This window comes from Ranitomeya imitator, chromosome 2 (genome assembly GCF_032444005.1).
Source record: "Ranitomeya imitator isolate aRanImi1 chromosome 2, aRanImi1.pri, whole genome shotgun sequence".
Lineage (NCBI taxonomy): Eukaryota > Metazoa > Chordata > Amphibia > Anura > Dendrobatidae > Ranitomeya > Ranitomeya imitator.
Genome location: NC_091283.1, coordinates 534,836,790 through 534,855,969, shown reverse-complemented (window position 1 = coordinate 534,855,969; position 19,180 = coordinate 534,836,790). Strand labels below are relative to the sequence as shown.

At 45.3% G+C, this 19,180-nt stretch overlaps 1 protein-coding gene across 1 annotated transcript in view; it reads right to left on the bottom strand.

The window, feature by feature from the left end:
- IFI35 (interferon induced protein 35) overlaps positions 1 to 13,761 on the bottom strand; it is a 118,467-nt gene extending 104,706 nt beyond the window's left edge. Inside the window, exons 1-2 of the mRNA XM_069751882.1 lie at positions 13,682 to 13,761; positions 10,225 to 10,279 (exon numbers count right to left, since the gene is read on the bottom strand). Of these exons, the coding sequence (XP_069607983.1) occupies positions 10,225 to 10,279; positions 13,682 to 13,734 (108 nt within the window). The 5' untranslated portion in view covers positions 13,735 to 13,761. The remainder of the gene's footprint in view (positions 1 to 10,224; positions 10,280 to 13,681) is intronic.
- Positions 13,762 to 19,180: the final 5,419 nt, after the last annotated feature.

Sequence of the window (19,180 nt, the reverse complement as noted above, 5' to 3'; positions counted from 1 at the left end):
TTTTTACTGTTAATTGCCTGTCTTACTTCTTTGTTTAGCCACATTGGGTTTTTCCTATTTCTAGTCCTTTTATTCCCACAAGGTATAAACCGCTTACACTGCCTATTTAGGATGTTCTTAAACATTTCCCATTTATTATCTGTATTCTTATTTCTGAGGATATTGTCCCAGTCTACCAGATTAAGGGCATCTCTAAGCTGTTCAAACTTTGTCTTCCTAAAGTTCAATGTTTTTGTGACTCCCTGACAAGTCCCCCTAGTGAAAGACAGGTGAAACTGCACAATATTGTGGTCGCTATTTCCTAAATGCCCGACCACCTGCAGATTTGTTATTCTGTCAGGTCTATTAGATAGTATTAGGTCTAAAAGTGCTGCTCCTCTGGTTGGATTCTGCACCAATTGTGAAAGATAATTTTTCTTGGTTATTAGCAGAAACCTGTTGCCTTTATGGGTTTCACAGGTTTCTGTTTCCCAGTTAATATCCGGGTAGTTAAAGTCCCCCATAACCAGGACCTCATTATGGGTTGCAGCTTCATCTATCTGCTTTAGAAGTAGACTTTCCATGCTTTCTGTTATATTTGGGGGTTTGTAACAGACCCCAATGAGAATTTTGTTACCATTTTTCCCTCCATGAATTTCGACCCATATGGACTCGACATCCTCATTTCCTTCGCTAATATCCTCCCTTAAAGTGGACTTTAGACAAGACTTTACATAGAGACAAACCCCTCCTCCTCTCCGATTTTTACGATCGTTTCTAAACAGACTGTAACCCTGTAAGTTAACTGCCCAGTCATAGCCTTCATCTAACCATGTCTCGGTTATTCCCACTATGTCAAAGTTACCTGTAGATATTTCTGCTTCTAGTTCTTCCATCTTGTTTGTCAGGCTTCTGGCGTTTGCAAGCATGCAGTTTAGAGGATTTTGTTTTGTTCCAATCTCCTCACTGTGGATTGTTTTAGAAATGTTCTTACCTCCCTTCAGAGTATGTTTTCCTGGGTCGTCTTTGTTCGAGTCTAATGTTTTTCTTCCCGTCCCCTCTTCTTCTAGTTTAACGCCCTCCTGATGAGTGTAGCGAGTCTTCTGGCGAATGTGTGTTTCCCAGGTTTGTTGAGGTGTAGTCCGTCTCTGGCGAGGAGTCCATCATACCAGTAATTCACACCGTGGTCCAGGAATCCGAATCCTTGTTGTCTGCACCATCGTCTTAGCCAGTTGTTTGCATCAAGGATCCTGTTCCATCTCCTGGTGCCATGCCCGTCTACTGGAAGGATAGAAGAAAAAACTACCTGTGCATCCAGTTCCTTTACTTTCTTCCCCAACTCTTCAAAGTCCTTGCAGATTGTCGGTAGGTCCTTCCTTGCCGTGTCATTGGTGCCAACATGTATCAGAAGAAATGGGTGGACGTCCTTGGAGCTGAAGAGCTTTGGTATCCTATCGGTCACATCCTTGATCATCGCACCTGGAAGGCAGCATACTTCTCTTGCAGTTATGTCCGGTCTGCAGATGGCTGCTTCTGTGCCTCTCAGTAGTGAGTCTCCCACCACCACCACTCTTCGTTGCTTCTTGGCTGTACTTTTTGCTGTCACTTGTTGCTGTGTGCCCTTTTCTTTTTTGCTTGCTGGTATTGCTTCATTCTTAGGTGTGCCATCTTCATCCTCTACAAAGATTTGATATCGGTTCTTCAGTTGTGTGGTTGGTGATTTCTCCATGGTCTTCTTGCTTCTTTTGGTCACATGCTTCCACTCATCTGCTTTTGGAGGTTCTCTGACACTTTTTTCACCTTCTGTGACCAGTAGAGATGCTTCTGTTCTGTCTAGAAAGTCTTCATTCTCTTTGATGAGTTTCAAAGTTGCTATTCTTTCTTCCAGACCCCGCACCTTTTCTTCTAAAAGGGCCACTAGTCTACACTTCTGACAGGTGAAATTGGATTCTTCTTCTGGTCGATCTGTGAACATGTAGCACATGCTGCAGCTCACCATGTAGGTTGTCACATCTGCCATGTTGCTCCTAGATCCTGCTGACTTGCTGTGTGTTTTCCTTCTTGTGTAATCTACTCAGCCAAGCTCTCTTGCAATAATGTCCTACAGGCAAAAATTGGTTTGGTGATGCTTTCGAAGCAGCTGGTCCCGGCTGTACCCAACGATCTTCTAGCTTAGGGAGACTTCGCTTCTCCCAGAAGGCACCTGGAATATGCAAATTAGCCTCCTGAAGCTTGAATCCCTGGTTTGGTGATGCTTTCGAAGCAGCTGGTCCCGGCTGTACCCAACGATCTTCTAGCTTAGGGAGACTTCGCTTCTCCCAGAAGGCACCTGGAATATGCAAATTAGCCTCCTGAAGCTTGAATCCCTGGTTTGGTGATGCTTTCGAAGCAGCTGGTCCCGGCTGTACCCAACGATCTTCTAGCTTAGGGAGACTTCGCTTCTCCCAGAAGGCACCTGGAATATGCAAATTAGCCTCCTGAAGCTTGAATCCCTGGTTTGGTGATGCTTTCGAAGCAGCTGGTCCCGGCTGTACCCAACGATTTTCTAGCTTAGGGAGACTTCGCATCTCCCAGAAGGCACCTGGAATATGCAAATTAGCCTCCTGAAGCTTGAATCCCTGGTTTGGTGATGCTTTCGAAGCAGCTGGTCCCGGCTGTACCCAACGATCTTCTAGCTTAGGGAGACTTCGCTTCTCCCAGAAGGCACCTGGAATATGCAAATTAGCCTCCTGAAGCTTGAATCCCTGGTTTGGTGATGCTTTCGAAGCAGCTGGTCCCGGCTGTACCCAACGATCTTCTAGCTTAGGGAGACTTCGCTTCTCCCAGAAGGCACCTGGAATATGCAAATTAGCCTCCTGAAGCTTGAATCCCTGGTTTGGTGATGCTTTCGAAGCAGCTGGTCCCGGCTGTACCCAACGATCTTCTAGCTTAGGGAGACTTCGCTTCTCCCAGAAGGCACCTGGAATATGCAAATTAGCCTCCTGAAGCTTGAATCCCTGGTTTGGTGATGCTTTCGAAGCAGCTGGTCCCGGCTGTACCCAACGATCTTCTAGCTTAGGGAGACTTCGCTTCTCCCAGAAGGCACCTGGAATATGCAAATTAGCCTCCTGAAGCTTGAATCCCTGGTTTGGTGATGCTTTCGAAGCAGCTGGTCCCGGCTGTACCCAACGATCTTCTAGCTTAGGGAGACTTCGCTTCTCCCAGAAGGCACCTGGAATATGCAAATTAGCCTCCTGAAGCTTGAATCCCTGGTTTGGTGATGCTTTCGAAGCAGCTGGTCCCGGCTGTACCCAACGATCTTCTAGCTTAGGGAGACTTCGCTTCTCCCAGAAGGCACCTGGAATATGCAAATTAGCCTCCTGAAGCTTGAATCCCTGGTTTGGTGATGCTTTCGAAGCAGCTGGTCCCGGCTGTACCCAACGATCTTCTAGCTTAGGGAGACTTCGCTTCTCCCAGAAGGCACCTGGAATATGCAAATTAGCCTCCTGAAGCTTGAATCCCTGGTTTGGTGATGCTTTCGAAGCAGCTGGTCCCGGCTGTACCCAACGATCTTCTAGCTTAGGGAGACTTCGCTTCTCCCAGAAGGCACCTGGAATATGCAAATTAGCCTCCTGAAGCTTGAATCCCTGGTTTGGTGATGCTTTCGAAGCAGCTGGTCCCGGCTGTACCCAACGATCTTCTAGCTTAGGGAGACTTCGCTTCTCCCAGAAGGCACCTGGAATATGCAAATTAGCCTCCTGAAGCTTGAATCCCTGGTTTGGTGATGCTTTCGAAGCAGCTGGTCCCGGCTGTACCCAACGATCTTCTAGCTTAGGGAGACTTCGCTTCTCCCAGAAGGCACCTGGAATATGCAAATTAGCCTCCTGAAGCTTGAATCCCTGGTTTGGTGATGCTTTCGAAGCAGCTGGTCCCGGCTGTACCCAACGATCTTCTAGCTTAGGGAGACTTCGCTTCTCCCAGAAGGCACCTGGAATATGCAAATTAGCCTCCTGAAGCTTGAATCCCTGGTTTTATAGAGAGCAGAGGATAAAACATCAGCACAAAATAGATAAAAAAACACTATCTACGCGTTTCAGGTGGCAAAGCACCCTTAATCATGATATCTAGTGTATAGCCTGTTCAGTGCTTTTTATATTAGCATCCGGTAGGCACACCGGTGCGATAATTAATTAGGAAAGTAGTCTCCTAGAAGTGGAAACACCTGATGGTAAGAGTGGACCACAAATTAACCACATAAGACGAGAGAATTCACAGAACAGGCAGAGAAAAAAATGTAACAGAAAAAAACACATATATATACTTTGGCTATACATAAAACAAGAAATATATAGAACACGAAAAGAACTAGTTGCTAAATCGTATAAAAACGATAGTTCTAAACAACAACAATGTCCAAAATGCATAAATACAAAATTTACATGATGATAAGTACTTTCTAAAATAGTTGAGAAGACAAAACTCGGAACAAAATTATGTGGGGCAATTATCTGTATGGATCATCTTATGGGGCCATGTGCAGCGTTATATTGGGCAATTATCTGTATGGAGCATCTTATGGGGCCATGTGCAGCATTATATGGGGCAAATATTTGTATGGGGCCATGTGCAGCATTATATGGGGCAAATATCTCTATGGGGCCATGTGCAGCATTATATGGGGCAGTTATCTGTATGGAGCATCTTATGGGGCCATGTGCAGCATTATATGGGGCAGTTATCTGTATGGAGCATCTTATGGGGCCATGTGCAGCATTATATGGGGCAAATATTTGTATGGGGCCATGTGCAGCATTATATGGGGCAAATATCTCTATGGAGCATCTTATGGGGCCATGTGCAGCGTTATATGGGCCAAATGTCTGTATGTAGCATCTTATGGGGCCATGTGCAGCATTATATGGGGCAGTTATCTGTATGGATCATCTTATGGGGCCATGTGCAGCGTTATATTGGGCAATTATCTGTATGGAGCATCTTATGGGGCCATGTGCAGCATTATATGGGGCAAATATTTGTATGGGGCCATGTGCAGCATTATATGGGGCAAATATCTCTATGGGGCCATGTGCAGCATTATATGGGGCAGTTATCTGTATGGAGCATCTTATGGGGCCATGTGCAGCATTATATGGGGCAGTTATCTGTATGGAGCATCTTATGGGGCCATGTGCAGCATTATATGGGGCAAATATTTGTATGGGGCCATGTGCAGCATTATATGGGGCAAATATCTCTATGGAGCATCTTATGGGGCCATGTGCAGCGTTATATGGGCCAAATGTCTGTATGTAGCATCTTATGGGGCCTTGTGCAGCATTATATGGGGCAATTATCTGTACGGAGCATCTTATGGGGCCATGTGTAGCATTATATGGGGCAAATATCTGTATGGGGCCATGTGCAGCATTATATGGGGCAAATATCTGTATGGGGCATCTTATGTAGCATCTTATGGGGCCATGTGCAGCATTATATGGGGCAAATATCTGTATGGAGCATCTTATGGGGCCATGTACAGCATTATATGGGGCAACTATCTGTATGGGGCCATCAAGGGGGAAATCAAGGTCCCTGAGCCTGGAGGAAGAGTGGAGAGGCACACAATCCAAGCTGCTTGTGGTCTAGTGTGAAGTTTGCACAATCAGTGATGGTTTGGGGAGCCATGTCATCTGCTGGTGTAGGTTCACTGTGTTTTATCAAGACCAAAGTCAGCACAGCTGTCTGCCAGGAAATTTTAGAGCACTTCATGCTTCCCTCTGCAGACAAGCTTTTTGGAAATGGAAAGTTCATTCTCCAGCAGGACTTGGCACCTGTCCACACTGCCAAAAGTACCAATAGCTGGTTTAAAAACAACAGTATCACTGTACTTGATTGGCCAGCAAACTCGCCTAACCTGAACCCCATAGAGAATCTATGGGGTATTGCAGTAGCGTAGCTACCAGGGGGGCAGAGGGGGCCGCGCTCTGAGGGGGCCCACCTGGAGCTACGCTACTGCAACTGCATCGGCGCGCGCAGCGTCCCGATGCCGTTACATTCTGCGACCGGGTAGGGAGAATCGATCTCCCTGCTCTGCCGCTATAGGGCCCCTGAGCAGGCGGGGGGGCCGGTGCCAGCAGTGGGCCCACCGCCCGTTATCGCAATGTGAGCTGTATCGGCATCTAGCCAATACAGCTCACCGCATTGACACTGACAGCGGGCGCGATGACGTCACTGTCCGGCGCCCGCTGTCAGTAGATGAGCGGGAGCAGGGAGCGCCGCTGGAACAAGGAGGAAGAGAGGTGAGTATTTGTTTATTTATAGGATCTGCCTATGGGGGGAGTGCTGCCTTATATGCATGATCTGCCTATTTGGGGGGAGGGGGGGAGTGCTGCCTTATATGCATGATCTGCCTATTTGGGGGGGAGTGCTGCCTTATTTATATGATCTGCCTATTTGGGGGGGGGGGGAGTGCTGCCTTATTTACAGGATCTGCCTATTGGGGGGGGTGCTGCCTTATTTACAGGATCTGCCTATTGGGGGGGGGGTGCTGCCTTATTTACAGGATCTGCCTATTGGGGGGGTGCTGCCTTATTTACAGGATCTGCCTATTGGGGGGTGTGCTGCCTTATTTACAGGATCTGCCTATTGGCGGGGTGCTGCCTTATATACATGATCTGCCTATTGGGGGGGTGCTGCCTTATTTACAGGATCTGCCTATTGTAGGGGTGCTGCCTTATATACATGATCTTCCTATTGGGGGGGTGCTGCCTTATATACATGATCTGCCTATTGGGGGGGTGCTGCCTTATATACAGGATTTGCCTATTGGGGGGGTGCTTCCTTATATACAGGATCTGCCTATTAGAGAGGGTGCTGCCTTTTATACAGGATCTGGCTATGGGGGGACTGTTGCCTTATATACATGATCTGCCTATTGGGGGGGTGCTGCCTTATATACAGGATCTGCCTATTGGGGGGGCGCTGCCTTATATACATGATCTGCCTATTGGGGGGGTGCTACCTTATTTGCAGGATCTGCCTATTGGGGGGGTGCTTCCTTATATACAGGATCTGCCTGTTGGAGGGGGTGCTGCCTTTTATACAGGATCTGGCTATGGGGGTGCTACCTTATATACAGGATCTGCCTATTGGGGGGGGTTCTGCCTTATATACAGGATCTGCCTATGGGGCTGCTGCCTTATATACGGGATCTGTCTATGGGGGTGCTGCCTTATATACAGTATCTGCCTATGGGGGATGCTGCCTTATATACAGGATCTGCCTATGGGGGTGCTGCTTAATACTACAGGGTCTGCCTATGGGGTGCTGCCTTATACTACAGGGTCTGCCGATAGGGGTGCTGTCTTATACACAGGGTCTGCCTATGGGGTGCTGTCTTATACTACAGGGTCTGCCTATGGGGTACTGTCTTATACTACAGGGTCTGCCTATGGGGTACTGCCTTATACTACAGGGTCTGCCTATGGGGTACTGTCTTATACTACAGGGTCTGCCGATAGGGGTGCTGTCTTATACTACAGGGTCTGCCTATGTGGTGCTGCCTTGTACTATATTGAGGACTATCTGGCACATTATACTATATGGAGGTTATCTATGGGGCCATCACACAATGAAGGGGCATCATACAGTGTGGGGATTACAGTGAGGGGGCCATCATATAGTGTTGGAGCTATCAAACAGTTTGGAGGCTAATAAGGGGTCAGTATACTGTGTGGGTGGTACTATACAGTTAGGGGGCATTATACTGTGTATAGGGGAGCTGTATAGGGGGGAGACTGAGGACATTATTATTAAATGTAAAGTGAGCACTTATTGTTATAGGGGAACTCAGGTTACTGTGACTATCAAAGGGGCACACAGGGCAAGATTACTTTCTACGGGGCAAAATGTGGGCACTGTTTTCTAGGGCACTTGCACCCGGCATTACTTTAGAGGGTACAGAGAACCACACAGCAGGTGCAGTAATAGGGACACATACGGCAGCAGAGGCTCAGTATTGGGGTATCAGGTGCAGTAATAGGGACACATACGGCAGCAGTGGCTCAGTATTGGGGTATCAGGTGCAGTAATAGGGACACATCTGGCACCAGCGGCTCAGTATTGGGGTATCAGGGGCAGTAATAGGGACATATGGCAGCAGCGGCTCAGTATTGGGGCATCAGGGGCAGTAATAGGGACACATACAGCAGCAGCGGCTCAGTATTGGGTATCAGGTGCAGTAATAAGGTCACATACGGCAGCAGCAGCTCAGTATTGGGTATCAGGTGCAGTAATAGGGACACATACGGCAGCAGCTGCTCAGTATTGGGTATCAGGTGAAGTAGTAGGGACACATACAGCAGCAGCTGCTCAGTATTGGGGTATCTGGTGCAGTAATAGGGACACATACGGCAGCAGCTGCTCAGTATTGGGGTATCAGGTGCAGTAATAGGGACACATACGGCAGCAGCTGCTCAGTATTGGGGTATCAGGTGCAGTAATAGGGACACATAGGTCAGCAGCGGCTCAGTATTGGGGTATCAGTAGGATGAGGAGTTTGTGCAGGTTGGGAATAGATGGTGATGGGGCTGGAATATTAGAAGTGAAACGTGTCTGTTGTATTTTCTGCAGACGAGTCCGGGCTGGAAGAAGTTGTCATGTCGGTCTGGGCCAGATGGAAAAGACATGAAGAGATTATCTGTAACTGTGCTGTGATCTCTTACATGTTCAGTAGGACTGGTATCTACTACTGACCATATGGCGGTAATATCCATGTTGGTCTTTATATAGAGATCATCTTCAATAATAGCGCTGTCATCTGCTGAGGTTCTCCTCCACTATTAGAGCGCGTCACCCAGTTATAATCAAGGTTACCTGGTTAGGGGCCCACTCAGAAGCTTTGCCCCCCCTGAACCAAAACCCTAGCTACGCCTCTGGGGTATTGTCAAGGGGAAGATGAGAGACATCAGACCCAACAATGCAGACAAACTGAAGCCTGCTATCAAATGAACCTGTGCTTCCATAACACCTCAGTAGTGCCACAGGCTGGTCGCCTCCATGCCACGCCGCATTGATGCAGTAATTGATGCCAAAGGAGCGCGAAACAAGTATTGAGTACATTTACTGAACATACATTTCAGTAGGCCAACATTTCGGATTTTAAAATCATTTCTTCAAGCTGGTGTTATGAAGTATTCTAATTTACTGATATAATGACTTTTGGGTTTTCATTGGCTGTAAGCCATAATCATCAACATTAACAGAAATAAACACTTGAAATAGATCACTCTGTTTGTAATGACTCTATCAAATATATGAATTTCACTTTTTGAATTGAAAAACTGAAATAAATTAACTTTTTGATGATATTCTAATTTTGTGAGATGCACCTGTATTTACCTTCTTATCTAAATAGTAAGGCAATACAAATATTAAGTTCTGTGATACAGCACACAACCACAGAAATCTTTGGGCACTTGCTGTACTTCATGTATCTGTCCATCGGAAAATAAACATTCATTGAGATGTCGCATTCTGTTGGTATTCTCCCCCCAGAAGCGTGGCCACTATAGAGAAGTATGGTGCTGTATGAACGCAGTGGCATATGAGGTCTGTATTGAATCCAGGCTCCAATCACAAACTACCATCCCACTCCTATCATCCACAGGAAACCATTAGGCTGTGTGCCCACAGTGAGTGTTTGGTGAGTTTTTGACGCTGCATGTTTTCACTGCCTCGAAACCGCAGCTCCAGTACAGTGGATGGGATTTATAGAAATCTCGTGCCCACTGTGCTTTTTTACGCCTTGGAAACTGACCTGCGGCGCAGGTTTCACATCCACAACTTGTCAATTTCTCTTGCAGGTACACTGATTGTTATGTGCAGATTTTTCCCATAGACTTGAATTAGCTGTGGAAAATCAGCAGGTGAAAAACGCTGCGGAAACGCATAAAAAATGTATGCAATCTGCACATCACTGTGTCATTAAAGTTTTGTTAAAACCTAAATACCAGAAAGTATCAAAAATAAAGCAGCTTTATTTAAAACATGACACACCAACAAGAGACAAGAATGCAGCGTCAAAAAGTGATAAAAACACATGTAAAAATCACACACAACCGCAATGAAAAAATGCAAGTAACCTAATTTACATGATAGGTGCAGTAAATATCACGAATATCTCATTATGGTAATGTAGCCTTATAAGGTAGAGGTTGAGAATCACAAAAAAGTGTCACAAGTTTGTGAATATTTCATCTATTTTACCTCATTTTTGACTGCCTCGGATGCCATCGTCGTATCTTTGGTGTGACCGCAATATCTGTCATCATAAAAATAAAATATTAGTTTTGTAAGAAATTGCATAAAATGAGTACTTAAATGTCTTAAAATCTCTTACTGCTTTCTTAGCTCAGCTTTAGTTTATCTGAATGATATTGATAAGATATACAGGGCCGCCATCAGGGCATTACTACCCTTACTGGTGTATGGAGCCCGGTGAGCAGAAGCAAAGAACAGAGTCTCGGACCCAGTCTGGGCCCTCCTCTTTTTTGTTTTTGCTCACCAGGCCCCAGGGGCAGGGGTGGGTTGTGGCTCAATCTCGTCGGGGCAGGGAGCTTTACCGAAGCAACACGGCCGTGCAGCTCCAAGCTCTCTCCACCTCTTCAGTGACAAGCTGGGGTCATGTGACAGCACCTACGCAATTACTGCATCGCACCAGCACATATGCGCACTGGACATGAAAGTGGAGCTGCAAGGGATCGTATGAGAGGCAAGTATGAAAACCTTTTTTTTTTTATGAAATTAGTTAAATGGGTGTGTTGGATCATATTGTATTGTATTAACCCCTTCATGACTGAGCGTGTTTTTGTTTTTGCGTTTGTTTTTCTTTCCCCTTCCTTCCAGAGCCATAACTTTTTTATTTTTCCGTCAATAGAACCATGTGAGGGCTTGTTTTAGGTGGGACAAGTTGTACTTTTGAACAACATGATTAGTTTTACCATATCATGTACTCGAAAATGGGGAAAAAAATTCTAAGCGCGGTGAAATTGCAAGAAAAATGCAATTCCACAACTGTTTTTTTTATTTATTTATTTTTTTACTACGTTCACCAAATGCTAAAACTGCCCTGCCATTATGATTCTCCAGGTCCTTACGAGTTCATAAACACCAATCATGTCTAGGTTCTTTTTTATTTAAAAAAAATCCAAAGTTTGTTAAAAAAAATAAAATTGCGTCGTTTTCCAAGACCTGTAGTGTCTCCATTTTTCGTGATCTGGGGTCGGGTGAGGCCTTATTTTTTGCGTACCGAGCTGATGATTTTAATGGTACCATTTTAGTGTGTATACGATCTTTTGATCGCCCATTATTGCATTCTAATGCAATTTTGCGGCAACCAAAAAAACGTAATTCTGGGGTTTTGATTTTTTTTTTGCTATGCCGTTTACCAGTCAGATTAATTATTTTTATAGATTGGTGATTTTGAACGTGGTGATACCAAATATGTGTATGTTTGATTTTTAAAATTTTTTATTTTGAATGGGGCAAAAAGGGGATGATTTGAACTTTTATATATTTTTTTTAAATATTTTTTACAACTTTTTTTTAACACTTGGCAGACTTCATTAGTCTCCATGGGAGACTAGAAGCTGCAGTTGTCTGATCGGCTCTGCTACATACAGGCAATGATCAGATTGCTTGTATGTAGCAGAAAAGCGTCCAAACCGCTGTGTTCTAGGTTACAAGCACACTGGGTGGGATCTATAGGAATCCCGTGCCCACTGTTCTTCTATCAGATGCTGTGTACACTCCCCCGCAGAGCGGGTTTACAAGCCGCAGCATGTTAATTATCTCCTTCTTTGCTGTGTAGTCTCAGCCATAGCCATTCAGTGAACACATGCAGATTTACATGCGTGATTTGAACGCAGCTATATCCTGATAATGGGTAAATATTAGGGTTCACTGCCATATATTACCAAATAATGAGCAGCAGAACCTCAAAGAACTAAAAAGTACCTTATATATCTTATAAAGATTCAGATTGTCATCTAAAGTGAGCCCATACACTTAGCACATGCTGTACTGATGACAGACTGGCACACTGCTCATGTATTAATAAATGTACTTATTAAAAGGTTGTTCCCCAAATCATAGGTCATCCCGTATCCATAGGAAAGAACTAACTGATCACTGTGATCTGACCCTCTGTGATGATGAGAGTTTGGAACCCAGCAACTGGACTCTGCAGAGCACTGTCTTGAATGGAGCTGAGGGGCACATGTTCAACCTCCGCCCTCATTTATTGTCTATGGGACTTTCGGAGAATGAAAAGTACAGTGCTTGGCTAAGCCCGGCAGTCCAACAGACAATAAATAGAGAGGTGGTCAACCATGCATGAGCATAGACAAACCATTCAAGACAGAGGATTTACTTTTTTGGATCACTGTGGCTCCTAACGGTCAGACCCCATTGATCAATAAGTTAGGGGATAACATACTATTTTGGCAATGACCCGTCAATATTAAAACGGACCTGTCCGGTCTGTTATGGTACATATCATAGGATAAATGGGTCTTAATCAGTGTTGTGGAATTGCAGTTTCAAGTTCAGGTGCCTACTCCAAGTAAAAAGTCTTATTTGTGGCCAAACAAGGTAGGTGTACATTTATACAAGAGCACCAGCTGCAGAGTTGTTCAAAGATATGGGGCGATCCCAAAATTCTTACATTCAAAATTCAAAACAGAATAATAATTATTTAGTACCTTAGGGACCCTTTACATGGAGTGACCAACGGCATGAAATGACCACCAATTGGTAAACATTAACCAATCAGCAGTCATTTAATAATATGTTTACACCGAAGATTATCATGAAATAAGTGCTATTAAAAACACTCGCTCACAATCATTTCTCAGTGTAAATGCCTAATGCCAGAAACTAACGAGCTAAGGACTCTGCCAGTCAGATTAGCCTAAGTTCACAAGTTCACAGCTAGGTTCACATTGCGTTAGTGCAATCCGTTTAGCGCATACACTAACGGAATGCGCTAACGCAATGTACAAAAAGGGATTGCGTTTAGCGATCCCGCTAGCGCAGATGCCCGATCTGCGCTAGTGAAGAACGGACCCTGAACGCTGCAAACAGCGTTCGAGGTCCATCAGAAAATAACGGGACATCGCTAACGCATGCCAAAAATGGCATACGTTAGCGATGCGTTCGATACATTGCGGTCAATGGGTGCTCTAACGGATCCGTTACATTGCGTTAGTGGCGCTATGTAACGGATCCCGTAAGCGGACTGCCACTAACGCAATGTGAACCTTAAAATGAACATTTTAAGGCTGGAAATGTTTGTCTTCTCCAAGCAGATGTATTGTGGGAGTGACATAAAAAGGCAACATGTAATAAATCTATTCTGTATCAAAGTCGATATAGAAAACCCAGTGTTACCAGGACACATGCCAGGCATATCTATGAAAGGTGGGAGCAGTCGCAGGCACATAAGGAAACAGACTGCCTTTGGTTTGGAGGGTCTTTGACTACAGTATGGGGGCAATAGTCTCCATGGAAGCTGCAGTATATAAGAATACATGCATGTGCTTCACACTAGGTGATATATAAGGAGTCCTGGCACAGTCTGGGTCCAGGCTCTACAGACACATGGCGTTGTATCTAATGTTGTGTAATGGAGGAATAGTTTGGGGATAACTAGCACAGTTCCTACCTCTCCTCGGCCGCCTCTGCTTGTCCTGTTCGTTCCCTTGCTTTTACTTTCATTTCTCCTCAGGCAGTCCTCCTCTTCCTGCTTTCATCAGCTTGCCTTACCTCAAAGACATGGTTTCCCAGCTTAAATATACACTTCTTCCCCAACATTGAAATTGCAACGCCAAGAAGGAAACGTTTTGGAATAATATGTCACAGAATCAATAGATATGTTAATTATATGCAATTAATGAAAAAAAAAAAGAAATTTTCAAAACATCTTGATTTATTCAGTATTGAGTATGAGTACCACATGCACAAATCCATGCACTTATATGCCTTAGCTGCTATCAATATGGTCATTAACACCTTAATGACCGTCGATACCAGGGGCGGATTATAATAGGATCAATCTGGGCGGTAGCCCAGGGCCCAGTGTTGTGGGGGGCCCTGGGCTACCACTCAGATTGCCCGCCGCCATCAGGGCATCACTGCCCTGACTGGCATATTGGCCCGGTGGGTAGAGGGGGCCCGCATCGGGACCCGTCTCATCTGCTCACCGGGCCCCTACCGCGCGCCCGCACGTCAATAGTTAACAACAGCCGCCAGCCAATTGGAGGCTGGCAGCTGAAGTCGGTCGCAGGCACAGCGCACACGTCACCGGCGTCTGACGTGATTGTCAGTCGTCGGCGAGTCCGCGCTGCTGGAGGGGACTCGCTGCTGGAGCGCAGGTCAGGTGAGGAGAACTCGTTTTTATTGGCGAACAGCAATCCGGGGGGCTCGGGGCAATATGCTGGACACACTGGGGCAGATTGCTGGACACACTCGGGGCAATATGCTGGAGTAGGACACTGCGGCAGATTGCTGGAGACACTGGGGCAGATTGCTGGACACACTGGGACAATATGCTGGACACACTGGGCCAGATTGCTGGACACACTGGGGGCAATATGCTGGACACACTGGGGCAGGATGCTGGACACACTGGGGGCAATAAGCTGGAGACACTGGGGGCAACATGCTGGACATTTTGGGGGCAAAATGCTGGACACACTGGGGGAAGGATGCTGGACACACTGGGGGCAGGATGCTGGACACACTTGGGGCAGGATGCTGGACACATTGGGGGCAGGATACTGGACACATTGGGGCAGAATGCTGGACACATTGGGGGCAGGATGCTGGACACATTGGGGGCAGGATGCTGGACACATTGGGGGCAGAGATGCTGGACACATTGGGGGCAGAGATGCTGGACACTGGGGGCAGAGATGCTGGACACACTGGGGGCAGGACCGGAGACATGGGCAGAATGTAGATACGGGGCATGATTGGAGACACGGGGCAGAATGAAAGACATGGGGCAGGATCGGAGACAGATCGTGCAGGATCATGGGGCAGGATGGATACGATGGAGATAGATGGGGCATGATGGGGAGATCATATGGGGCGGGATGAGGAGATCATATGGGGCAGGATGGAGAGATCATATGGGGCAGAATGGATACTCATGAGGGCAGGATGGGAGAACATATGGCTGGAGCCAGGAATGAGATACACGGGGCCAGGATGGGGGATAATATTATTACCATAGGGGCAAATTAAGGGATATTATTACTGCAGTGATGTATTTAGTTTATCTTTTGAGGACACTGTTTTAAATGGGGGGGCGGTCCTGTTACTGTGTAGAGTGATACTATGTTGCCTCTTTTTCTTCATGTGGTGCAATGTAGAAGTTGGGAAAAATTAAGTAATGTGTTCTGCAAGCGGAGCTCGAGATAACTGTGTTATTTCCTGCAGAGACGAGTCCTGGCTGGATGAAGTGATGGCGGTCTGTGCTGGATGAAAGATGAAGGACTTCACCTAGAGACGTCACTGGTCAGTCAGTGCTACCTATACACTGACACTATACACTGTATACTATATACTGAACTGAAGGGTAAATTGACTAGATCAATGGATGTTTGAAAGGTTATAGTTTCACACAGCAACTATTTTTCTGGAATAATCTGGTTCAGGTATATGATGAACCCGTCGCATGACCCTGTCACGACCCCATCACATGACCCCGTCACATGATCGGTGGGCCCACAGTGTCTGAACAGCCCGGGGCCCTGGCAACCCTTAATCCACCCCTGGCCGATATGCCTTTTAACGGCCTCAGTGCCAATTTTTAACGGCGCTAAGAAATTAGTGTATAGTGCCCCTCAGCCTCGGAGTTTCTCCGGGGTCTTGACTACTGGCATTAGCTGAGACCCCAGAGAACATGATTCGGGGTGGTTTTCACCGACCCGTGTTGTGATCGCCGTTATTAACGTTATAACAGCGACTGCAAAAGTCCGATCTCCCGTTTAATTTCTGTCTCCTCTGATGTGATCGCACCTCAGAGGAGACAAATGGGGTCCCCCGATTAGCCCTCCCCCCCCCCCCGTACCTCTGGTGTCCATGCAAGCCCCTGTGAAGTCCCCTGAGCCGCCGACGTCTTCTTCTGGGAGATAATGGCGGGCGCATGAGATCTGCCGGCCGGCACCCAGCAACAATTAGAAATCTTTCCCATTGGCTCATTTTGATCACTGGGATTTTTTATGTTGAGGAGGCCACATTCAGAGGTGCCAGATTTGTTATAAAAAGTTTTAGGACTGATCCGTTCATATAAATGAAACTTGGAAAAACCCATGTACTTGCCACTGAAATAACCCCACTGAGATGAAAGAAACCAATGCAGCTGAAGACCTCCCTTGGCAATAGGCTGATCACAGTACCACCCTGATGGACTCCCACTGACCTTGTGCCCATAAGTGTTCTAGTTTCCCGCAGTTTTCTAGACAAGTAATTCCTTTAGGAACATTTCAGTGAAAAAATAATTACAGTAAAAAATCTGTATACGGTAAGTTTCTTTAACTTAAAAAAAAAATCATGGACACCTTACATTTTTTTATGGGCAGGGCAAAAAAGTGTTTTATTTTTTTATGGACTGTCCTGGAATTTCTGGAAAGCTGCAACACCACCTCTCTGGCAAGAACAAGAGGATTAGCAGTCTGAAATCAGAGATGCTGGATCCTTAACCCCTTAGTGACAGAGCCAATTTGGTACTTAATGACCAAGCCAATTTTTACAATTCTGACCTCTCTCACTTTATGAGGTTATGACTCTGGATCGCTTTAACGGATCCCGCTGATTCTGAGACTGTTTTTTCGTGACATATTGTACTTCATGTTAGTGGTAACATTTCTTCGATATTACTTGCGATTATATATGAAAAAATGGAAATATGTCGAAATTTTTTACAATTTTTCAATTTTCAAACTTTGTATTTTTATGCCCTTAAATCAGAGAGATATGTCACGAAAAATAGTTAATAAATAACATTTCCCACATGTCTACTTTACATCAGCACAATTTTGGAAACAAAATTTTTTTTTGTTAGGGAGTTATAAGAGTTAAAAGTTGACCAGCAAATTCTCATTTTTACAGCACCATTTTGTTTTAGGGACCACATCACATTTGAAGTCATTTTGAGGGGTCTATATGATAGAAAATAACCAAGTGTGACACCATTCCAAAAACTGCACCCCTCAAGGTGCTCAAAACCACATTCAAGAAGTTTATTAACCCTTTACGTGCTTCACAGGAACTGAAACAATGTGGAAGGAAAAAATGAACATTTAACTTTTTTTGCAAACATTTTACTTCAGAACCATTTTTTTTATTTTCAAAAGTGTAAAAACAGAAATTTAACCATAAATGTTGTTGTGCAATTCCTCCTGAATACGCCAATACCCCATATGTGGGGGTAAACCACTGATTGGGTGCACCGCAGAGCTTGGAAGAGATGGAGTGCCGTTTGACTTTTTCAATGCAGAAATGGCTGGAATTGAGATCGGATGCCATGTCACGTTTAGAGAGCCCCTGATGTGCCTAAACAGTGGAAACCATCCACAAGTGACACCATTTTGGAAACTAGACCCCTTAAGGAACTTATCTAGATTTGTGGTGAGCACTTTGAACCCACAAGTGCTTCACAGAAGTTTATAACGTAGAGCCGTGAAAATAAAAAATTGCATTTGTTTACACAAAAATGATCTTTTCGCCCACAAATTCTTATTTTCACAAGGGTAACAGGAAAAATTAGACCACAAAAGTTGTTGTGCAATTTCTCCTGAGTATGTCGATACCCCATATGTGGGGGTAAACCACTGTTTGGGCGCACCGCAGAGCTTGGAAAAGAAGGAGTGCCGTTTTACTTTTTCAATGTAGAATTGGCTGGAATTGAGATCGGATGCCATGTCGCGTTTGGAGAGCCCCTGATGTGCTTAAACAGTAGAAACCCCCCACAAGTTACCCCATTTTGGAAACTAGACCCCTTAAGGAACTTATCTAGATGTGTGGTGAGCACTTTAAACCCCCAAGTGATTCACAGAAATTTATAAAGTAGAGCCGTGAAAAAAAAAAATCATTTTTTTTCCTCAAAAATGATTTTTTAGCCTGCAATTTTTTATTTTCTCAAGGGTAACAGGAGACATTGGACCCCAAAATATGTTGACCAGTTTGTCCTGAGTATGCGGATACCCTATATGTGGGGGGGGGCACTGTTTGGGCACCCATCGGGGCTCGGAAGGGAAGGAGCACCGCTTGGAATGCAGACTTTGATGGGATGGTCTGCGGGCGTCATGTTGCATTTGCAGAGCTCCTGATGTACCTAAACAGTAGAAACCCCCCACAAGTGACCCCATTTTGGAAACTAGACCCCCCAAAGAGCTTATCTAGATGTATGTTGAGCACTATGAATCTCCAACTGCTTCACAGAAGTTTATAATGTAGAGCCATGAAAATAAAAAAAATCATTTTTTCCACAATAATGATCTTTTCACCCCCAAATTTTTACTTTCACAAGGGTAACAGGAGAAATTGGTCCCCAAAATTTATTGTGAGATTTATGCTGACAAGGCTGATACCCCATATGTGGCGCGGGACCACTGTTTAGGCGCATGGCAGAGCTCGGAAGGGAAGGAGCGCCGTTTTGGAATGCATACTTTGATAGAATGGTCTGCAGGCATTATGTTGCGTTTGCAGAGTCCCTGATGTACCTAAACAGTAGAAACCCCCCACACGTGACCCCATTTTGGAAACTAGACCCCCCAAGGACTTATCTAGATATGTGGTGAGAACTTTGAAAGCCCAAGTGCTTCACAGAAGTTTATAATGCAGAGTCGTGAAAAAAAAAATATTTTTTTTTCCACAAAAAAAGATTTTTTAGCCCCCAAGTTTTTATTTTCATACAGGTAACAGGAGAAATTGGACCCCAAAAGTTGTTGTCCAATTTATCCCGAGTACGCTGATGCCCCATATGTGGGGGTAAACCACTGTTTGGGCGCACGACAGAGCTCAGAAGGGAGGGAGCACCATTTGACTTTTTGAGCGCAAAATTGGCTGTTGTGTTTGGAGACCCCCTGATGTACCTAAACAGTGGAAACCCCCCAATTCTAACTCCAACCCTAACCCAAACACACCCCTAACCCTA